At 52.8% G+C, this 22,297-nt stretch overlaps 1 protein-coding gene across 6 annotated transcripts in view; it reads left to right on the top strand.

The window, feature by feature from the left end:
• Window positions 1-20,858, top strand: part of LOC134365195 (putative pleckstrin homology domain-containing family M member 1P) — a 55,891-nt gene extending 35,033 nt beyond the window's left edge. For all 6 annotated transcript variants that reach the window (XM_063081407.1, XM_063081403.1, XM_063081405.1 and 3 more), the window contains 7 exons: window positions 843-1,113; window positions 4,206-5,126; window positions 7,876-8,021; window positions 11,817-12,010; window positions 16,942-17,005; window positions 17,509-17,666; window positions 18,661-20,858. In XM_063081407.1, the coding sequence (XP_062937477.1) occupies window positions 843-1,113; window positions 4,206-5,126; window positions 7,876-8,021; window positions 11,817-12,010; window positions 16,942-17,005; window positions 17,509-17,666; window positions 18,661-18,772 (1,866 nt within the window). In that variant the 3' untranslated portion in view covers window positions 18,773-20,858. The remainder of the gene's footprint in view (window positions 1-842; window positions 1,114-4,205; window positions 5,127-7,875; window positions 8,022-11,816; window positions 12,011-16,941; window positions 17,006-17,508; window positions 17,667-18,660) is intronic.
• The last annotated feature ends 1,439 nt before the right edge of the window (window positions 20,859-22,297 follow it).

The following is a 22,297-nucleotide window of genomic DNA, read 5'->3' as shown; positions in this document are numbered from 1 at the left end:
CCTTAACTAATTATGTCTGCAAGGACTGTATTTTCAAATAAGGTCACCTTCTGAGGTACTAGGGGTTAGGATTTGAACATGTCTTTTGGGGAGACACAGTTCAACCTATAACACAACTCAACAACAAAATTTTATAATGGGCAAAGAATTTGAATAGATTTTTCTCCAAAGAAGATATGTAAATGACCAATAAGCACATGAAAAGATGTTCAATATTACAAGTCATTAAGGAAATGCAAGTCACATGATTCAGCAGTTCCACTCCTAGGTATATACCCAAGAGAATGAAAATGTAAGTCCACACAAAAACTTGTACATAAGTGTTCATGGCAGCATTATTTATAATGGCCCAAAGTGGAAACAACCCAAATGTCCATCAGTTGATGAGCAGATAAACCAAATGTGGGGCATCCATACAATGGAATATTATTTAGCAATAAAAAAGAATGAATACTCATACAGGCTTGCGGCATAATGAACCTTGAAAACATCATGCTAAGGGAAAGAAGCCAGTCACAAAGGCCCCATACATTACTCCACTTAAAGGAAATGGCCAGAATGGGCATATCTGTACAGATAGAAAGTAGATTAGTGGTTGCCTAGAGCTGGGGTGGTCAGGGGGAAATGGGAGTGACTGCTAATGGGGAGGGGCTTCTCTTAGGGATGACAAAAATGTTCTAAACTTAGATTGTGCTGAGGGTTGCACAACTCTATGAATATGCCAAAAGTATTGAATTGTACACTTTAGATGGGTTAATTTTATGATACATGAATTATGTCTAAATAAAGATTTCTTTTAAAAAAAACTTAAAAACAACCTGTCTTTACTTCTTTCTGAATAGAAAAGCAAGAGCTGGATCTCAGAAGATGATTTCTACCGGCCTCCCCAGGAGCAACCCCCAGAAATGGCTTCAGATCACTCAATAGCATCTTCCAGAGGGACTCCAGAGTCAAAGCCGGGTCTCCACAGGAATTTTTCTCAAGGACCAAGAGAAAGCTTCTCCCTGGGGGCATTAGACAAAGCACGTGTGCCTTCCCCAGGAAGCAGGAAAACGAAGGCAGCCCCGGCGCAGGAGCATAAGAACTTCTGTGTGGTGCACCGGAGGCAGATGGGTAGGTGCCTGTACGGGGTCCCCGGTGGGCCCTGTATGCAGGGACAGTGCCTGTCAGAAAGCAGCCCTAAAGTCCTGTTTTCATTACCAAACGGTGGTGTGCTCTCACAAGGAAAACCTCATCCTAGAACCCCATAATAAGGAGCACTTGTGCTTAGTAAATCAGGAAAGCATTTCATGAAAAGTACTGTATCTTCTTATAAAATCTCTATAGAATAATGCTCAAAGCTGCCTACAGAGAACAAAAATACTGTTTCAAATATTGAAATGGAAAATATTTCCCTGAAACTACTCTACGAAAGACATGATTATAGAGAACACTTGATTCTATCTGTGGCTCAGAGCAATCTCTGCCCCTTGAAGCCCCAGGTGTTTCAACTGGTTCTTCCAAAGGCATTTATCTCAGATGGTTTATTTAGCAGCTCTGGTGGGGTTTATCAGTTCTGCCATTTGTTTAGTGTACTCTGCCTGCTGTTTACAGTCAGGCAGCTTGATCTTTATTTTATACCCTGTGAAATTCCAGAAAGTGCTAAACAACCTTAACCTAATTTTTCTGTAATCCTCATCATGAGTTCCCTCTTCAAAACCAACACAAAAAGTGTGCCCTAGAGTCGGTCTGTTTCTCACCTCATTTTCTTTCTTTCTTCCCTCCCTTCTTTCTTTCCTTCCTTGATGCTCTAACCAGCTGAGCTAACCACCCAGCCTTCTCCTCATTTTCTGTTTGTGGGGACACAGCAGGGAATTCTGCCAGACTCGTGGGGCCCTGGCTTGGGCGATGTGGGTGGAGCCCTGGTCTCATGCTGGCTCCTTTTAGGTTTGGCTTCCAGCCCATGTGATGGTTGTGGTCTCTGACCAGGCCAGAGACAGTGTACTTCATGCCTAGGCCATCAAGTTCCCTGAAGGGTAGGAAACCCCTGTACAATAGTTTGAAATCTCCAGGGCAAGTCCAGGCTGGAAGAGAGAGAATTGTGTGTCCTTTGGACCCCCTGGTTGGTGGCAGACCCAGGGAGCAGGGAGCACCGGGAGTCTGTGGTACATACGCACTCACTCGCTCATTCACTCACTCACTCATTCATACAGAAAATAGTTATTGAGCATCTGTGATGTGCTGGGCACTGTTCTAGGTGCTGGGGACACAGCAGGAAGCAAAACAGTGTCCCGGTCTTCATGGAATTTATATTCTTTTTTTTTTAAAGATGACCGGTAAGGGGATCTTAACCCTTGACTTGGTGTTGTCAGCACCACGCTCACTGGCCAGTGAGCTAACCGGCCATCCCTATATGGGATCCGAACCTGTGGCCTTGGTGTTATCAGCACCACACTCTCCCAAGTGAGCCACAGGCCGGCCTGGGATTTATATTCTAATAGCAGGAGACAGGAAATAAGAAAATTAACAAGTAATTGTAGAGTATGGTCGTGAGGTAATAAGTGCTGTAGAGAACAATTAACCAGGGAGTACCAAGGTGGAGCGTGGACTATTGCATGCAGTTTGGCCAGGGAAGCCCTCACATAAGGTGACATTTAAGGAGATGTGAACGGAGGGAAGGAGAGAGGGAGGCATGAGGTGACCTGTATGTTTCAAGCAGGGAGAACAAATGCAAAGACCCTTTGCTGGGAACATGCTGGACACATGCAGGGAACAGTGGAGACGAGAGTGGCTGGAGCAGAGGAGATGGGGGCAGGGTGGTAAGAGGTGAGGTCAGAGTGACAGGGCCTCAGGGTCACTGGAAAGCACTGTGGTTTTGCCCTGAGGCAGCCACTGCAGAGTTTTGGGCAGCAGAACATGATGTCTTTTAAACAGGCCATCCTGACTCCTATGTTGAAGGACTGCAGGGGGAGAAGACCAGTTAGGAGGCGATTGTCATACCCCAGGCCAGAGACAGCAGTGGATTAATCCCATGAGGTGGTGGCCGAGGTGGTGAGACGTGGGGGATTCTGGATGTGTGTTGACAGTAGAGCCAACAGGATCTGCTGTTCGGTCAGATGTGGGGTGTGAAAGAAAGAAAATCTACAGTAACTTCAAGGCTTTTAGCCCAAGCCACTGGAAGGATGAAATTTACCAGTTTCTGAGATAAGGAACATTAGGGAAGGAACAGGTTTGCAGTGGGAGAATCAGGAATTCAGTTTTGCCAGCATTGAGACGCTCGCTTAGACATACATGGAGCAGATGGATATATGAAGTTCAAGAGCGAGGTCCAGGCTGGAGATAAACACTGGAGAGTTGTTGGCATACAGCCCTGAGAGCAGGTAGGGTCAGCTAGGAAGTGGGTGTCTGCAGGGAAGAGACGAGGACCCGGGACTAAGCTCTGGGTGCTCAGCCCTGAGAGGTCAGGGAGAGGAGGAGCAAGCCAAGGGGTGGGAGGGTGCAGAGGAGGGCGGAGGAGTGGCCTTTGGGTTTGGCAACAGGAGGGCATTGGTGGCCTTCCCAGGAGCAGTTTCAGTGGAATGAGGGGACAAAAGCCCAACTGGAGCAGGTTGAGGAAGGAATGGGAGCAGGGAAACTAGAGAAAGAGAGTTTCAAACTCCTCAAGCAGTTTTCCTGTAGACGGGGCGCAGGAACAGGGTGGTGATTAGAGGAATGAGTGGGGATAGCAAGTTTGTGTGCCGATGGGAATGATCCAGTGAGAAGGGAGAACAGGGTGACACAGGAGAAGGGGAGAATTGCTGGAGAGATGTCCTTGTCCTTGAGTAGGTGGCAGGGGTCGGGGACCTTCTGTGCAAATGGAGGGGTTGGCCTCCACAGAAGCACAGTCCTTCGTCCCTAGCGACAGGAGGGAAGTCAGAGTGTGGGTACAGATGCTGGAAGCGGGTGAGTGTCGTAAGGGGACATGTGGAAGTAATATTTTGAGTGCTTTTACTTTCTCAGCAAAATACAGAAAGCAAGGTCAACAGCTCGGGGGAGGTTGGAGGGAGGCACCCAAGAAACATCCCCCTCCCCACTTTCAGAATCCCATTTGACAGTGACCTGTGGCAGGCCTGCGTTCTGGTGACAGTCGCTGTGTCCACACCCACTGCAGGACATCGGGCTCCAGAGGTCGCCTTTGGTGGTAAAGGGACAGGTGCATAGTCTAAAGTGCCTCTTTCTGCTTCCAGGGCTGTCCAACCCGTTCCGGGGGCTCGTGAAGCTGGGCACAGTAGAGCGGCGGGGCGTGATGGGCATCTGGAAGGAGCTCTTCTGCGAGCTCTCCCCGCTGGAGTTCCGCCTCTACCTGAGTGACGAGGAGCGCACCTGTGTGGAGAGCTGCTCCCTGCTGCGCTGCGAGTCCGTGGGGCCGGCCCACAGCGACGGCCGCTTCGAGCTGCTCTTCTCCGGCAAGAAGCTGGCGCTGCGTGCCTCGTCCCAGGATGAAGCCGAGGACTGGCTGGACCGGGTGCGGGAGGCCCTGCAGAAGGTCCGGCCTCAGCAGGAGGACGAGTGGGTGAATATCCAGTACCCAGAGCAGCCTGAGGACCCCCCCGAGGCCCCGCAGGATGGCTGCCCCTCTCACTCGGACCTGCTCTCGGAGCCTGCCACCCTCCAGGGCACACGGTTGGACTGGTCGTCCGCTCAGGTTCCAGAGCCAGACGCTATTAAGGAGTCCCTTCTGTACCTGTGCACGGACAGGACCTGGGTGCCTTATATTTTTTCCCTGTCCTTGGAGTCTCTGAAATGCTTCCGCGTGAGAAACAATGAGAAGATACTAAGTGACAGCCACGGAGTTGAGACCATCCGAGATATCCTGCCGGACACAAGCCTCGGGGGCCCGTCGTTCTTCAAAATCATCACGGCCAAGGCCGTCCTGAAGCTGCAGGCCGGGGATGCCGAGGAGGCCGCCCTGTGGAGGGACCTGGTCCGCAAGGTTCTGGCGTCCTACTTGGAGACGGCAGAGGAGGCAGTGACACTCGGCGGGAGTCTGGACGAAAGCTGTCAGGAGGTGCTGAAGTTTGCCACCCGGGAGAACGGCTTCCTGCTGCAGTACCTGGTGGCCATCCCCACGGAGAAGGGCCTCGACTCCCAGGGCTGCTTCTGCGCAGGTCCCGCCCCCACCTGCCAGCCTCCCTGTGCCTCCCGCGGGTTCCTGACGCAGGCTCTCCGCCCCGCCCTGGCGCTCCACAGCGCCTGCCTCCCTCCCCTTCCCTTCCCCCTTCCCTGCGTGCTGCCTCCTTCCCAAGGTGGAACCTGCGGGTGGCAGCCCCGCCTCCACTGCGCTCTACTCCGGGAGTCCCGCCCCCCCATTGTCTTCTTACTATACTGTCTTTTTTTTTTTTTAAGTAAGATGACTGGTAAGGGGATCTTAACCCTTGACTTGGTGTTATCAGCACCACGCTCACCCGAGTGAGCTGACCGGCCATCCCTATACAGGGATCCGAACCCATGGCCTTGGTGTTGTCAACACCACACTCTCCCAAGTGAGCCATGGGCCGGCCCTATGTGCTGTCATCTTTCAGAGCCAGGGCATGGTATCTTTCCAGAGAGGTGTGCATGGTTTTGCAGTGGACACAGTTTTTTATTACAAAAATGGGCTCATGCTTCAGTGCCATCCAATAGAAGTTTTAGCGATGATGAAAATGTTCTAGATTTGTGTTATCCAATGCGGTAGCTCTGAGCGACATGTGGCTACTGTGTGCTTAAAATGTGTCTAGGGTGACTAAGGAACTGAATTTTCCATTTAAATTCTTTTTTTGTTGTTGTTGTTGGTGGCTGGCCAGTATGGGGATCTAAAACCTTGACCTTGGTGTTATCAGCACCACATTCTAACCAAGTGAACTAAACGGCCAGCCCCCTTGCACACGTGGCTGGTGCCACTATATTGGACAGTGCAGCTATACGAGGGGTCTTCAAAAAGTTCACGGAAAGACTCGTATTATCTTTTCATTGTTTTTCCACAAACTTTTTGAAGTACTCTCATATATTATTGTTCTGCCACTTGGTTTTGTCCTACGTAATAGTACATTATGGATATTACTCCAAGTCAGTACATCTGCTATATCATTCTCATGATCAAATCTAATACTCCCGTGCTGGGCACTGGGCCAGATGCTTTATTTGGATGATCTCATTTAATCCTCACAACAACCCTGTAGAGAGAGGTGTTATCTCTGTTTATAGGTGAGTAAACTGAGGCACAGAGCTGGTAAATACCTTGTCTCAGGCTCACACAGCTCATAAGTGGCAGAGGCAGAATTAGGACCTTGATGGTTGGGCCCCAGAGCCTGTGCTCATAGGCAGGACCAGAGAGGGCCTCCTGTCCAGTGTGTTGTTCAAGGCTATGAGATGTCCCATGGCCCATGTTCCAGTGCTAGTTCTTCCCACTCCCCCATCCAAGGGGAGATGCCATCTCCATCACCATGGGGTCCTCAGGAGAACAGTGAGGAGGTTGCCCTGCTGCAGAAGACCAGAGCAAGAAGCTCTGCCTTGGTTTAGGAGCTGTCCTGTTGGAGTGGAGCCTATGGACTGGAGGGGAAAGCCTGCTTCAAGTGTCTGGAAGGAAGTGGTCTGTGGTCAGACCCCTGGAGGATGGGAGAAGCTAAGCAGAGCAGAGCTTCCTGTAGAAAGCCACTTCAGGCCAGCGCCCAACCCTTGCCCCCTGTCCCACCCATTCCAGCACTCCCACTTGATCTTCAGACTGTGGGAGTCCAGGACTGCAGGGCTTGTGAGGAGGGGTTCCCCACCTATCAGTGTGAATGCTTTGGGGACGGCTCTCACCACAGCTCTCACCTCCCAGCCAGGACCATGAGACCAGGGAGTTTGGGCTTCCTTTCCACCCTGCAAGCTTGGCTCAGTGGCCAGGCAGACACTGACCACTGACATCTGGGTTGTACTTCATAGTTTCAGAACCTCGTCTCATTTAGTCTTTGTAATAACCCCACAGAATTGCTGATAGTAGCTGAATTTTACAGATACTGAAATGGAACATGGAAAAAATTAGGTGAAGGTCATTTATGAGGCCATTGGCCAGCGAAAGAGCTGGCCCTCTGTCCTGAGGCTGGAGGGACCTGTTCCCCTCCTTTGTGGAAGGCAGGGTACATGTTCAGGATTTGAGCCAGGACTTTGTTCTCTGTCCTGTGCATACCCCACTCCCACTGCCCCCATCCTGAGGGACTGGAAGCGCTGTGGCCAGACCCATCTCCCTAGCTCCTTCCCTGCTTGCCGAGGCCCCGACTCAGTTGCTTCTGTTTCCAGGCCCAGTGGAGGGGTGGACCGGGAGGAGGTTGGTACTGGTGAGCAAGCAGTGGGGACAAAGCCAGCTAAGTGTACTGGAAGAAAATGCGGGCTTGGGAACCACCACATCCAGATGTGATGCCCCCTGTGCTGCTTAATCGTCGTGTGCCCGGCACATTTCCTAACCATCCTGGGCATCAGTTTCTTTCAGCTGTAACATGGCAATGATAATTCTTTCAGTGGGTTGTCATTGTAAAGGTTAATTAATTAACAGGGTTGACTCTGAGTGGTGGAGATATGAGTGGTGGTTATGTTTATCTTTTTACTCTCCTTTAAAAGTAAGTGACCAGGGCCGGCCCGTGGCTCACTTGGGAGAGTGCGGTGCTGATAACACCAAGGCCATGGGTTTGGATCCCTATGTAGGGATGGCCAGTTAGCTCACTTGGGAGAGCGTAGTACTGACAACACCAAATCAACGGTTAAGATCCACTTACCGGTCATCTTTTAAAAATTAAAAATATAAAAGTAACCAGCGGGCGCTTTCTGCCACAGCAGCTGCTGTGTTACTAGGAGGTGACTCTGGCGCACAGCCTCCCACTCACCCACTGCCCGTCTCCCCAGGCTGCTCCCGGCAGATCGGCTTCTCCTTTGTACGACCCAAGCTCTGTGCCTTCTCTGGCCTCTATTACTGTGACATCTGCCATCAAGATGATGCCTCAGTGATTCCAGCCAGGATCATCCACAATTGGGACCTCACCAAGCGCCCGGTAAGTCCCAGGCCCTACCTGTCACAGCCACCTGGGGCTGCTGAGTAACAGAAGACTGTTCACTCCTCTTGGCTGCTGTTGTTCCTCTGTTTAGGGGAGTTTGGCTCTGGGGAAGCCAGGGTCACTTTTTCAGGCCCTGTGCTGTGGGGGAGATGACCAAAAGAAAAACGTGGTGCCTGTCCACAGCCCCTGGGCAGAGCTCTGCCAGTGCCTGCCTTGGTCGCAGGTGGAAATCTGAGGATGGTTCTCTGCAGCTCTCCACAGCTACCAACAAAACCATGTAAGGCACTGACAACTAACTAGCTAGATATCTAGACAGCTAGCTAGCTAGATAAAAAGAAAGAAAAGTAGGTAGGTAGATAGAAAGGTAGGTAGATAGGTAAATACATAGACAGATAGAAAGGAAGAAAGGTCAGTAGATAGAAAGGTAGGTAGATAGATAAGATGGATGGACCAATGGGTGGGGGGCGGATGGGTGGGTGGGCTGGCTGGCTACACCCCTTGGAGCAGTCAGCCCTGCCTTTGCCAACCCCATGAGGCCCAGGTGACTGCACTTCCCTGCAGGCCCTGCATGGGCTCGCTCATTTCATGTTTGTGAAAGGGCACTTTTTCTGGGGCTTCCCCCTTTATAAAGATAATACAAGATTATTGCTTAACATTTTTAAATTATGGGAAAGCCAAAGACAAGTCAAAATTGTGTCATAATCCAGAGATAATCACTAGTAACATTTTGGGGTATACCCTTTTCTGTGCATTTATTTACATACATGTTGCTTTGCCCCCAACGGGTTTGTCACCCCATTTCCCCTGAGTGACAGAGATGCAAAGGATTACTCAAAGCCCATCTCTGCTGAGCAGTGAGAGGCCCTGAAGTGGTTATTCTCCCACCGGAACCCTCAAGCAAGAGGCATCCCTTCCTTGGGAAATTAATGCCGAATTGGGGTTCTCTTCCTGCATTTATTTTCCAGACCAAGAAGTTACAGGAAGAGACATAGGTGGGGTTATAGTTTAACAGTATAGGCTGGTAACTTTCAGTGAAACAAGCCAGATGACATTCCAGCAGACAGTTAAGTGGTCTTATCAACAGCAGTTTGATCTTAGCAAACATTCCTTCCTATAACAATTCTCAGTGTCTTTACATGACCATCAGTAACTAGTCTGTCTTTGAGCCAGCAACCTGCTGTGCCACAATCCTTATCTTGCAACAAAGACTTATAGCCTGAGGGAAATTCCCATTCCTCCACAAGGTCAATATTTGAAACTGCAAGGCTTTGGAAAACCGTGTCCTGTGAAGTACATATGCTTTTTAGGGTATTCCGCACATACGCATCTACTTTTTTATGAAGTTGAGATCATACTGGACTCACACTACTTTGTAACATGCTTTGTTCACTTAGTATTATATCTTGGGTACTTTTTTTATGTTCACCAAATGATTTTGAATGAGTTGTGTCCTAAGATCTTTCAGAGTTTCCTTTTCTCCAGCTGAGCTTAGCCTCTTTTCTAGCTGTGTTACCACCAGCAAATTAACTTCAGTTTCCTATCTGTAAAAAGGGATTCATAACAGCATCTGTGTCAGAGTCGTTGTGAGGACAGACATGGCAGTACGCACCTGTCACTTAAAACAATACCCTTCCCCTTCCCTGAGGCCTGTAATTCCTCCTGCCCCTAATTAACTCAGTCCAGGTCAGCCTCAAGGGGCGCACCTTGGCTTTCTCCCAAAGGCACAGATTTCTGCCAGGACAGACACAGAAACACAAGAAGCTGTTTGCCTTCCAGCTGTGCAGTCTCAATATGTGGATGAGTCCTCATGCGAGTGCAGAGAGGGTGACTCTCCAAGTCAGTTCCAGCCCAACGTCTGCTCCCCAGGGAAGGGAAACCCCAAGGAAGTTGGCTTCATTTTGGCTTTTTAGTTGTTTACTGTCCCCACCTCTGCACTCAATGTTAAGTATTTAGCCAAAAACATGGAGAAAACTAAGCCTCACAATCACCCAAAATGCAAAAAACCCTTTGACCAAAAACCTCATTCATTATTTACTAGGACCTTGATACTTCTGTTGTGCTGTTTCCTTATTTATTGCTACAATTCTTGTGCCACTTCCTTTTTCTAACTAGAAAATTACAATTCTTTTCTAGGCATATCTGAGATCAGGAAATACTCAGATCTCTCCCAAAGATTGCCAGCCTGGGAAAGACAGGAAAATTCAGAATAGCAAGTGGCTGGTCTGCAGGTTTGGGGCCTTATCGTTTGCTGTTATTGTTCTGGCTGACCCGCTTGTGCTGAGGCCTGGCCAGCACTTGGCAGGATGTCAGCCCAGGACTAGGGCTTTTTTGTCTGTCTCCTCCATGCCCACAGGACAGAAACAAATGGTCCCTGGGGAGCATGGAGCCCCGCCCATCTGCAGCACATTCCTGTGTTGTTTCATCTGAGCCTCACCCCAGGCCTGAGGATGAGTTGTGGGAAGGGCTTTGCTAGGGCTGGAAGACAGCAGTTTGCCATTGGGCTGCCCCTAGGCTGGGGCTGGTAGCTCAGGGCTCTAAGATATGGGAAAAGAAGGAGTTGTCCATTGCTGGGGGAGGAAGAGATCTTGGTGGAGCTGAGAGACAGGACGCTAGAGGCCTCCCTAGCCCCCAAATATAGGGGCGGGTCTCCTGAGGGCCCTGACCCTCAAAGGGATGGCTGGGCCACAACAGGCACTCCCATAGCAGCTGACAGCAACTCACATTTACTGAGCACACACTACATGCCAGGCCCTGTGCCATGAGCTTACATGGATTATCTCTTCTAATCTAAACTCAAAATAATCCCGTGAGGTAGGCGCTTTTATTCCGCCACTTCACACATGAGGAAACTGAGTCACAGAGAGGTTGCGTTTCACAAGGTCATACATGTAGGAAGTGGTGGAGGCGGCTTTGATCCAGTTCTGACTCCACAGCCGGCCATGGAGAATGTCAGCTCCTCTCTCCCTCTTGTCATGCGGTGAGATGACAGGGGAGAAGGGCTGTTCAGTGGTTAGTGCAGCAGCCTGGTGTTCAGAGGCAACACCTCAGCTCTGCAGACAGGTGGGATCAGCCACTTTAGCTTCTCTGAGTCTCAGTTTCTTCATTTGAAAGATGGAGATGATGGGTTGTTCTGAAGATGAGGAGAGGATGTAGTCAAGGGCCCAGGCCCAGCGTCTGGCAGAGAGTAGGTGCTCAGTTCCTGACATTATTGGTATTAGGGCCAGGGCCGAGGGTACAACCTTCAACACCTATTGGTGGGAGTGGCTGAAACAGATCCCTCAACCCCACATGGAGATCGCTGGTGAGAGCCGAGGGAGCTCGGGAAATCCTTGTTGACCTGTGCCTGATCTGTGGCTTCCTGTGGCTGGAGCCTGACTCAGACCTGTCACCTGGTTCCCGAATCAGGGCCTGGAGGGGAGCGCCTGGTTCCTTTAGGCAGGAAGATGGGGGCTGGGAGGACAGGAAGGAGTGGGAAGGGTCTCTGAGGCCCAGGGGTGAGGGGTGTTGACCAGAGTGGCCCCTCCCCCATCAGCATGGTCAGGAGGGGCAGCAACTTGTGCTGTCAGAGGGAGCGTGGGTTTGGGAGTCAGATAAAGAGGGTTCCAATCCTGACTATGCCAAGTCACTTCACCTCTCTGGACCTCAGTTTCCTCATCTGTAAGGGGAAGGTCGTACTGCTGCCCTTGGAGGGTTTGCAGGGGCAGGTGAGTGACTAGGCAGTGCAGCGCCTGGCCCAGAGGTGCTCACTGAACGGCCATTCTCTCCCACCCGCAATGCCTGCTGGTGTCCCAGGTCTGCCGGCAGGCCCTAAAGTTCCTGACTCATATCCGGGCACAGCCTCTCATCAACCTGCAGCGGGTGAACGCGTCTCTGTACGAGCATGTGGAGCAGATGCACCTTGTCGGGAGGAGCCGGGAGCAGCTGAAGCTTCTGGGGGATTATCTGAGCCTGTGCCGAAGTGGTGCCCTGAAGGAGCTAAGCAAGAGGTGAGCGCCCTCCACGCATGAAAACAGGCACGCACGGGCACGCACATGCACGCATGTCATGCATGCATGGAGGCCAGTGCCCGGGGCCAGGCATCTGTTCACTTGGGAGAAGTGCCAGGACTGAGTGGAGATCTTCCTACTGGGCTGGGGAAATGACCGCATCCTTTGGGGGTGGTTTTTGTTTTTTGTTCATGTCTTCATTCGTTCATCCAACATATTTAATTGGGAACATACTAAGTATCAAGCACCAGGCTAGGTGTGGGACACAACTCTGAGCAGGGTAGACCCAGGACCTAGCTCTGGAAGCTCCTGGTCTGGCAGGGAAGGCAGATGAGTAAGCTGGCAACTCCAGCCAGGGGTTGAGGGCCAGGAGAGAGAGGCGGGACACCCAGGAAGCACAGAGGTGAGACATCTGACCCAGATTAGAGGATGGCATAGCCAGAAAGACTTCCTGGAGGAAGGGACTTCTCAGGTGAGACCTGAAAAATGAGTAGGAGTTAGAAGAAGAGAAGAAGGTTCCAGCCAGAAGGAACTGCACACGCAGGCCACAGACAAAGGCACCATGTGTGGAGAGAACAGGGAGAACTGTGGCTGTAGCAAGGAGGGAAGTGGGGAGCGTGGGGTGAGGCAGGCCAGAGAGGCAGGCGCCAGCCGGATGATGAACAGCTGTGTTCCCTGCCTCCTCCCCACCCCAGCCAGTCCTCCGTCCTTGCCTGCTTGGACGTCCATCCCTCCTGAAATCCTCCAAGGAGTGTGACATGGGGGACTGGGACCCTCAGGTTGCCCTTCAAGAAGCTTCTGGTGTCCAGGGCCTGGGGGCCTTTGGTGCTCAGAGATAGGAGATGACACTGGGCTTCAGGATGGACTTGGAAGGCCTTTCTGTGCCCATCATAAACACCCCCAGCCCTTAGCTCACAGGCCAGGCTGCAGCCTTCTGAGTGGCTGTGCTCTCCCCAGGCCCTCAGGAGGGCAGACCTCAAGTCAAGGAACCGATGCTTACTGCCCACCACAGGCTTCGTGCTACCTTTGCTGGATTTCTGGGGACTTGGAATAGCTCACAAGTCCCTCCAGGTTCCCTCCTCCAGCCTCCCCTCCCCACAGGGCTGGCACAGAGAGCACCTGTCTGAAGGGCCCCTCCTCTGTCCCAGCTACAGTTCTCCCAGAGCCATGCCTATACCACTCCTTGGGGCCAGGGTGTACCTGGTACAGGTCCCATGAGGCTCTTGAGGAGGAGGGTGCTGCAGGGAGCTCTCTTCTAGGCAAAGGGGAGAGTCTTGCCCCTCACAGTCCCTGCAGGGCAGCTAGCTGAGCCCTGGTCTCCTCTGCAGGGCCTGGAAGAACAGAAAGCCCTCTGGGGGCCACCATGAGGGACCCTAGGTGGCTTCTATTCTGAGAGTCTCTGCTCACCCCTGATCATCAGCTGGGTGCCTGGGTCTCCACCACTCAGTGGGTTCTCACTCGTTCTTATCCTTACTGAGATTCCAGGACCCAGGGCTCCAGAGAGTCTGCCTATCTGCTCTCCTGCGCCCCCTGACTGGGATGGTGGGGCCTCGTCACCCTCCCTGGTCAAAATTCCAAGTACCTGCAGAGACCTGCCAGCCTGTGTAAACCAGGTGCCTGCAGGATGGGCTCAGGGCACCAGCCCACTCACCCATCCTGCTGAGACTCGTCTCTGAGCCGGCTGTGCTGTGTGCCAGGGGCAGGCTTGCCTCTTTCTCCCTGGTCCTGCTGTCCCATCCTTGGGCAGCAGCATTATACACCTACTGTGCACCCAGCCTGCTAGAGGGCGGGGCCATGCCCGTGGAAGTCCCATTTCAGAAGCAACGCAGGGCAGGGGAAAGAGCTGAGGAGCAGCCCCTGCCCGGCCCCGGACCTGCTGTGTGACTCGAGGAAGTTGTTTCATTTCTCTGGGCCGCTGCTGTCCCATCTATAACATGGGCCAGTGATCCCTGTGTTCCTGAGCTGTGGTGAGGGCTGCATGAGGGGCTCAGAGTCTGGAGAGAGCCACAGACAGGCAGACAGATGGCCCTGGGTCAGTGTGGTGTGTGCCCTGAGGGAGGGAGGGTGCCTAACCCAGCCTGGGAAGCGGCCAGAGAGCCAGGGGAGCTCCCAGAGGAGATGGCATTAAGCTCAGGGTTACGGAGTGTTTTTCCTTTTTCTTTTAAAAAAATATTTTTCTTCTTTACAAAGATAGTTAATATTCTAAGGGATATTTATAAAAGAGAATAAAGCAGAACATTCAAATCGCCTTTCTCAAATCCCACTGTCTTCTGCTTCCAGTCCTCAGTCTGTCTCATGAACATGAAAACGGAATTCCCTCAGCAACAGTGGCGTTGTGCATATGCTGAACTGGGGTTTAGAAAAATAACTAAAGAGAAGAAAGGGCGAAGGAGGGCCTGGCTTTCCTGGCTAGGGACCCATGGCAGGAGGCAGGTGGGAATGGGCTCGCCAGGACCCGCGAGGGGCTCAGGGCAGCTGGGCTGTGGGTTCAGGGGCCAGACCTCGGACGTCCTGTGTGCCACACCGAAGGCCTTTGGATTTTGTCTGCCACCAGTGGGGAGCCATTGAGGGGCTTTGAGCACGGGACTCTCACATTCTTATCAGCAGTTAGAAAAGACTGCTCTGACAGCAGTGGGTGCACGGGTGAAAGGGAGAGCCCTCGGTGGGTGGCTGGAGTAGTAATTAATCCGGGGAGCTGGGGAGGCCTGGAGGAGCCAGCCAGAGAGAGGCTGAGAGATGGAGAAGGTTTGAGGAGGTGTGGGCAGGCTGTGGATGTGGGAGGTGAAGTCAGGGAGGGCCTCCCCTCTACCAGTAGCAGCAGCCTGGCCAGGTTCTCTGGCAGGCCTGGGACATGTCTCTGAAGGCCAGAGAAGCCCCTGGAGAACGTCCTTTCAGGCATTTGGGAAAGAGCCTGCACAGAAATGGCCCACAGGGGCATCTGCCCACCAGACGTCAGGTGCTCCTCTCAACAGCGGGGGAGGGGTGGGCAGAGGAAGAGCCGGGGGCCGAGAGGAGACAGGTAGCACTCAGCCTATCCACGTGAGTCCCCCAGATCTTCCCGCCCTAGCTGGCGCCCTTTCCTATCCCTCACTTCGTTGGTTACAGGGGTTGAGGCAACCTTCTTCTCTCACCTTCTGCTCTCTCCCAGAGAGCCCTAAAGATTCCTCTGGATCCTTCCCCAGGCAGTCAGCTTCACATCAGAGGACAGAGAGGGGCCTCCTCATTGTGAGGGTGCAGAAACTGAGGCACTGAGTAGGCCTGGGGTATGCCCTGGTACGTGTGGATTTCTCTCCAGAGGCCAGGATGAGAAGGGGCCTCTCACCCTGAGCCAGTCCTCTCCCCTCTCGCCTTGACTGGGTGTGGCAGAGAAACCAGTTGCAAGGCCCCGCTAAGAGCATGACAGGCCCAGGGTACAGTGGCTCAGAGGGAAGGCCATGGGCGGCCCCCACGGCTTCCACAGCTGTGGATGGAGGACAGCCAACAGAGGTAAATTTCTATCCAAATCAGCCCCACCCTTCCTGCCAGCTCAGGGCCAGCCCGTGCCCCCCACCACCCCCGGTGTGTTCTTGGTGGAAAATGGCAGTTTCCTGTTCCCAGAAAGCTGGACATTTACTGGGGACACCAGCATGATAAACTGAGGGGCTAGTTGGCAGCATCCTCATCCCATGTGGCACAGTGTGGCCTGCCTGGCTGCTTGGTGGGACTCACCATCTCTGCTCCAGATTGGGCTCCCCCTGGACCACAATTAAGGTCACGGGGTGGCCAAGGCCCTATTCCAGGTGCCCCACAGCTCATGCCCTGGAGGCCCAGACCCAGGCCCTGGGATCATCCAGCTCCCAGATGTCTGGGGCATCCCCGGGCAGGTTTCCAAGCTTCCTCTGCCACAGTATTTTCTCCCCACCTCCAGGACCCACACAAACACATACAGCAAGGCCAGGCAGGTTTTTGTACCAGGGGATTTTCTGCAAGTGTTTCCTCTCCATCCCTCAGGATGTGACCTGTGGGATCCTGGCCATTGGTGGGGTGGAAACTAGTGCTGGGTTGGCAGCTAAACCCTCGTCTTCTGCCTCCCCCATACTGAAGATGGGATCTGCCATGCTTGGGACACATCTCAGTTCCTCTCAGGTAGCACCAAAGCCAGACACTCGAACGTCTGCTCCTCAGCCAGACCAGGGCATACAGCGAGGCAGAGGCCATGCCTTGTGCGTTTGTGTCCCCAGCACTGTCCCTGGTTTGTAATGTGGCACTCGCTGGGGTGGTTGAGGGCCCAGGCTCTGGAGTGCGCCAGGCTCCTGCATTCAGCTCCAGCTCTGCTGTTTACCAGCTGCGTGACTTCAGGCAAGTTATTTAGCCTCTCTGTGTATCCTCTTCTTCTCAACATTGGGATTTTTTTTGGTGGGGAGAGGGCAGCTGGCCAGTATAGGGATTGGAACCCTTGACCCTGCTGTTATAACAGTGAGCTCTAACAAACCGAGCTAATTGGCCAGCCCAAAATAGGTATTTTAATAGTACCAGCCTCGCAGAGTTATCGTGAGGATTAAATGAATGAACGTGCAGAAAGCTCTTAGCCCAGTTCCTGGTACCAAGTGTTAGCATTCATCATCATCCTCGTCATTATTATTAATTATGTTTACTATGTGTTAGGCACTGTGCCAAAGACTTTAAATAAATTATTTAATCCTCAGAACTCCATTTCTCAAGGGAGGAAACCTGAGGTTCAAAGAGGTTAAGTAAATTGCCCAAGGTCCCACCAGCTGGTTAGTTCCCTGGAAGACCAGATCCAAGGCCAGGCAGGCTGACTCATGCTTAGCCGCTGCCCCGCCCAGGTGAAGTGTTCATGCCCGGTTAGCAGAGCTGAGGGAATGAAAAACATCACAGGTTGGCCCAGCTCTTGGAAACCTTCTAAGGGATCTCTTGTGTTTTCTTTGAAGGCTTGACCGCAGGAATTATCTCTTGGAGTCTCCACACAAGTTCAGTGTTGCTGACCTCCAGCAGGTAAGAATGTCATGTCCCCACCCCCCCAGACCTCTCTAGAGGGACTCATTCCTGGAGAAATCGGAAAGGGAGATGGGACAAGGGGTGTCTACAATTTACTGAGCAAGATGGCAATCTTCAGCTTTTCTGCACCTCAGAATGGGTAGCCCTGCTGCCCCAAGCTTCCTGGGCAGTGACTGAGCCCCCCAGCCCCCCCCAGAATGAACAGGCACTTCAGCAAATCCTAGGATCACAGGAGTGAGAGTTTGGGACGCTCTTTTCCTCAAGGGAGAGCGCAGTGGATTTGGGCCTCATCTGTAAACCCCATAACCCTCCAGGAACCTCTGTGCACAGCAGCTGGACGCCTGCATTGCTCAGCTGAGTTTGGGGAGGTTTCCTTGCCCTCATGGGAACTGGGGGTAGAAGGTCTCCAGGTATGTGCCAGGAGCCACAGCGGGCCACGCTCCACACAGCCTCGGCACAGCTACCTGAAAGGCCTGGTGGCTTGTGCTTGCCCTCCACAGATTGCAGAGGGGACATATGAAGGATTCCTCAAGGCCCTGATCGAATTTGCCTCCCAGCACGTCTACCACTGTGACCTGTGCACCCAGCGTGGCTTCATTTGCCAGATCTGCCACCACCACGACATCATCTTCCCCTTTGAATTTGACACCACAGTCAGGTACGTGGGCCACCCAGCCAGCTGCCTTCCAGCCCCACCCTCCCCCAACACTCTCAGCCTGGCCTGAGCATTCCAGGATGGCAGATCTAGCTCTGTTGCACAGGAACATATTGAACATCCACTGTGCCAGTACCAAGGGGTGTCAAGGCTGTCCAGAGCAGCTGTGCCCTGGGCAGTCACAACCAGCTCAGGTTCAGCTCAGGGGCAAGACGAACCTACACAGGACTTCCCTGCCTCTACTGAGCCATCCATCTTCCTAGAGAAGAGATGGCTGCTGGTCGTCTGAGTAGGGGCCTCCCTGGACCTCGGTCTTGTCATCTCTGAATGAGCTGAAGAGGGATTGGATGAGTTACTGCCCTAGAGTGTAGGCACAAGGTCCAGTGCAAAGTGGGCCTGACGGTTGGTACCTGCCACTACCTCTGCGACTATAGCGATCGCTCTTGTCCCCAGTTATTGGTCATTATCTGAAGCCTCCAGATGGAAAATTCATCCAAACTTCCTTCAACCCATGTGGGAGTGGAAAACTGCATGGTGGGAGCATTCATTCACTTTCAGTAGATGTCCACTGGCCAGGATTCAGCCCTTAATGGGCCGAGGGCTGATTGATTGATTGATTTGCTGGTATGGGGATCCGAACTCTTGACCTTGGTGTTATAACACTGCACTCTAACCAACTGAGCTAACCAGCCAACCCAAGGGCTGAGTTTTTAAATGGTACTGTATTTTAAACAAACGCAAGAATCATTTAGTGACTCTCAAGCAGGATTTATAAAAAAGGAAATAGGACAGAGACTATCAGTGTGCACTGCGTGCCTTATGGGCAAGCATTGTTTCATGGCTCTTTGTTCTGGGATGGAGAGGTGCTGCATGTGTGCACGGGTGGCAGAGTAGAGCACAGCCTTAGGTGGGTTCTGGTCAAAAGCTCCGGCCAGCCCTGCCACAGGGAGGCCTCCGGCCCAACTGGTCCAAGCAGGGCTTGCTACTCTCTCCCCAGGTGTGCTGAGTGCAAGACCGTCTTCCACCAGAGCTGCCAGGCTGTGGTGAAGAAGGGCTGCCCCCGCTGTGCCCGCCGGCGCAAGTACCAGGAACAGAACATGCTCACCTAACCCTGATCTCCCGACCCCACCATGGAGGCCAGGGGGTCAGCTGCAGCTCAGACATCCCAGCTGGGTCTGCTATCAGCTCAGCTATCCTGTATCAGTGTCACAGCTGTCTCTTCTTGTCAGGAAGACCCTCAGTTGTGACCAGAGCACGGGCCTCCCAGAGAAAGCCCAGAAAGCCCCCCCTGATGCCCCATGGCCTCCCTACCACCCCTCTGCTCCAGGAGGCAGGGACACCTCCAGATGCCCCCTGTCTGGGGGCAGAAGGGAGCCTTTCACTAATCAGGCCCTGGCTCGCTCTGCTGTCATGGCACCCCCATTAGGGCTGTTCAGACACCGTGGAAACAAGACTTGGGGAACATTTTCAATTCTGCATTCCTGATTAAAAGGTCTAGTTTTTTAAGGTGGGTTTTTCCCCTTCAGATTTCAACAGAAAATATTTTTTTATTCTTGACCCTATACCCGAGAAATCCAGGCATTCTCACCCTGAGCAGGTGTGCAGGAGCCACTCAGGCCTGGCCTGAAGTGGGCAGTGGCTGGGCGGGCGGGCCCCAGCTGGGACAGGTCCTGTTGGCTGGTCGGGGTGCCTTTCCTTCACCGGCACTGGGGCTGGCAGCTGAGTGCCATGTGCCAAACCGCCCATCAGGCCAGGCAGGGTCAGCCTGCTGACCGCCTTCCTCCTCTTCCGGTCTCCTCTTCACTCTCCGCCCGCATCCGTGCTCCTCTCCTGGATAGCCCATCCCTCTCTCGGTGTCAGAGCCCCCTGGCTCTCCTTCAGCCTGGGATCTTGGTCCCAGCAGAAGGGAAGTGACTTGAAACCAGCACTGTCAGCACTTTGCGCCTTCCTTGGTGCAGGGAAGGGTCGCTATCTTGCCCAGCCCTCGTCCCCATGCCCTCCTCTTTCCTCCACAGATGGGCAGGCCCACCCCGGGTAGGCTGTCAGGGTACAGCCCCTCCCAACTGACCCTGCAATGGCAGAGATAGGCCGCACCCCAGAGAGGGCAGCGAGCCCAGGCCACGGGCCAGCCTCACGTGCCATGACTACGGGCCCTGCACTGTGGAGAAGTGACCGGGTCCTCCCACTGCTGAGTTGCACTGGGCCAGGCAGAGACGCTACACTGCCAAAGCATCCTCAGCCTCAGTCCCACAAAGCCGTTCATTCCCAAAGCTTTGCTGGACTGGCCCAGCAGGGACGCTGCCAGAGAATGGGAAATTTCTTTGGAGTTGGATTGCCTTTCAAAGGAGGTCTTGGGGATGGGATGGGCGCCTCAAATTGTTTTTTGGGTTTTTTTAAAGATGACCAGTAAGGGGATCTTAATGCTTGACTTGGTGTTGTCAGCACCACGCTCTCCCAAGTGAGCCACGGGCCGGCCCCTCAAATTGTTTTCAGTGATGTTTTAGACCCTTGAGGTTTGGGGGAATATGGGTGTGGTCTCTCTGCTGCATCCCCCACTTCTCCTGTGCCCAGCAGGCCCCCTCAGCCCTGGTATCTTCTGGCCATCTTACCTGGCAGAATCTGCCTATCACTATCAAGAGGTGAACATACCCCACCCTTCCCTTGGGTGACTTGGCTGCTGACTCACCCTCCCGGCCCTGTGTGAATTGTGCAATAGGACAGGGGAGGTAGTGGCAGGCAGTTGAGGCTGCCACACAGCTTCTCTAGCCCCATGATGGATGATGGGGCCCTCCGTGTCTGGTATGCCAAAGCCACCTCAACCGAGATGTGGGTCCTTATCCCCAGCCCACCACCCATAGCCAGCATTAACCACCACAGACACAGCCAGGTCAAAGCCATAGTTGCTCCAGATCCCTGAGTGGGCAGGTAACTGCCTGGGGTGGGCCTGTGAGAACACTCCAGAAGGTGCCCTAGGAGGCAGCAGGAGTAAGGCCCTGGTTGGTGGGGCCTCCGCCCAGCCCCAGGATTGTTAGCATTAGAGCTGGCCCCTTCCCCCTACCAAAAAGCTGCTAATGCTTTCAGATGATTTGACTTGTATCCTCCTCACCTCCAGTGGAAAGCTGATGTGAACCTCAGTAGTGCCCACACTATTTTAGAAATGCTATTTTATGCAATAAACTGTTTCTAGCAAGTGGAGCTCTGGCCCTGAGAAGTGCTTTGCAGTGTATTGAAGGAACTGCTGCCGTGTGATTTTTGAATGATTTTGCGGTAAAGACCTGATCTTTCTTTTTTTAAAAAAAGATGACCGGTAAGGGGATCTCAACCCTTGACTTGGTGTTGTCAGCACCACGCTCTCCGCAGCGAGCAATCAGCCATCCCTATATAGGGATCCGAACCCATAGCCCTGGTGTTATCAGCACCACACTCTCCCGAGTGAGCCACGGGCCAGCCCTAAGACCTGATCTTTCTAATCTGTTGGTCTGGCTTCTGAATCCCGTCACTGGGGGAAGACCACCAGTCATTCATTGCCTTCTGATAAGGTCCCTCATTCTCCTGTTGGTCAGTCCCTGGGCACAGGGAAGGGCTGGGGAGGCAGGGTAGGTGGCAAACACTTGCAGGTAGGGGGCTTGTGGGCCAGGAGTGGGCAGGGAGAAGAGGGTGAATAAGCCACAGTGTTCAGTCTGTACTCCACCCTTGCCACGCCCAGGAGCCAGGGTCCCCTGTGGGGTAGGGTTCAGGGGCATTGGGAAGCTTTCTTTGCATACACTCATAACAACCCAAGCTGATTGCACCACAGCTTCTTTTCTTGTACCTTAAATGTCAAAGCACAGACGCTGACATTGAATCCTGTGAAACCTAAGGAATACGGGACAAATTTCTCACAGGAGAAATAAGGGAGAGAGAGGGCACTCAGGGAGGACAGGGTATTTGAGCAGGACCGTTGATTTAGGGCTCATCATTTTAGGGCTCAAAGTGGCCTTCACTTGGCTACAGCCTTCCTCAGAAGTTCCAGCAGAAGCTCAGGGGGAAACTCACCACTGTCCATTGTAAGAACAAAAGAAGGAAACAGACTAATTCCAAGGAAAATCAAGGTTGCAGGGAAATCGGGATGGGAAAAGACAACATTCAGTTCTGCAGTTTCCTGTCTTGGAAGACCCTTTCAGCCTACAATGGGCAACCTCTGCCCATCCATGAGCCGCAGCTTCCCCCAAGGGCCTCACCTCCCTTCAGGGGCAGGAGGTGGTAGGCCCAGAGAAGAGAAAGGAACTGAGTTTGAGAGCAGGGCGAGGCGACCCGGTGCTGCCCTGCCTTTGGGCTTGGCGCCTCCATTCTCAGCAAAGAGCTCTGAGGGCACTTGCTTCCCCCTTCTCTCTTGCTGCCTAAAGGAGGACGGGAGGTTTGGAGGTCCCGGTCCAACCCCAAAGAGCTCGTCTCATAATAAAAGTAATAATAACTAATATATTGTGTGTACTTACCAGGTGTCAGGCATTGTGCCTAGTGCCTCATTTAATCTTCCCAACAATCCTATAAAGTAGGGGTTACCATGCCGTTTATAGAAAAGAAAACGGAGATGCAGAGATAAGGCACAACTCCCAAGGTCTGAAACTCAGAAAGTGGCAGAGTTGGGTATCAGC

The sequence above is a fragment of the Cynocephalus volans genome, chromosome 16 (assembly GCF_027409185.1).
Source record: "Cynocephalus volans isolate mCynVol1 chromosome 16, mCynVol1.pri, whole genome shotgun sequence".
Classification (NCBI taxonomy): Eukaryota; Metazoa; Chordata; class Mammalia; order Dermoptera; family Cynocephalidae; genus Cynocephalus; species Cynocephalus volans.
Note: the sequence above shows the minus strand (reverse complement) of the source record. Positions and strands in the feature narration are given on the sequence as shown.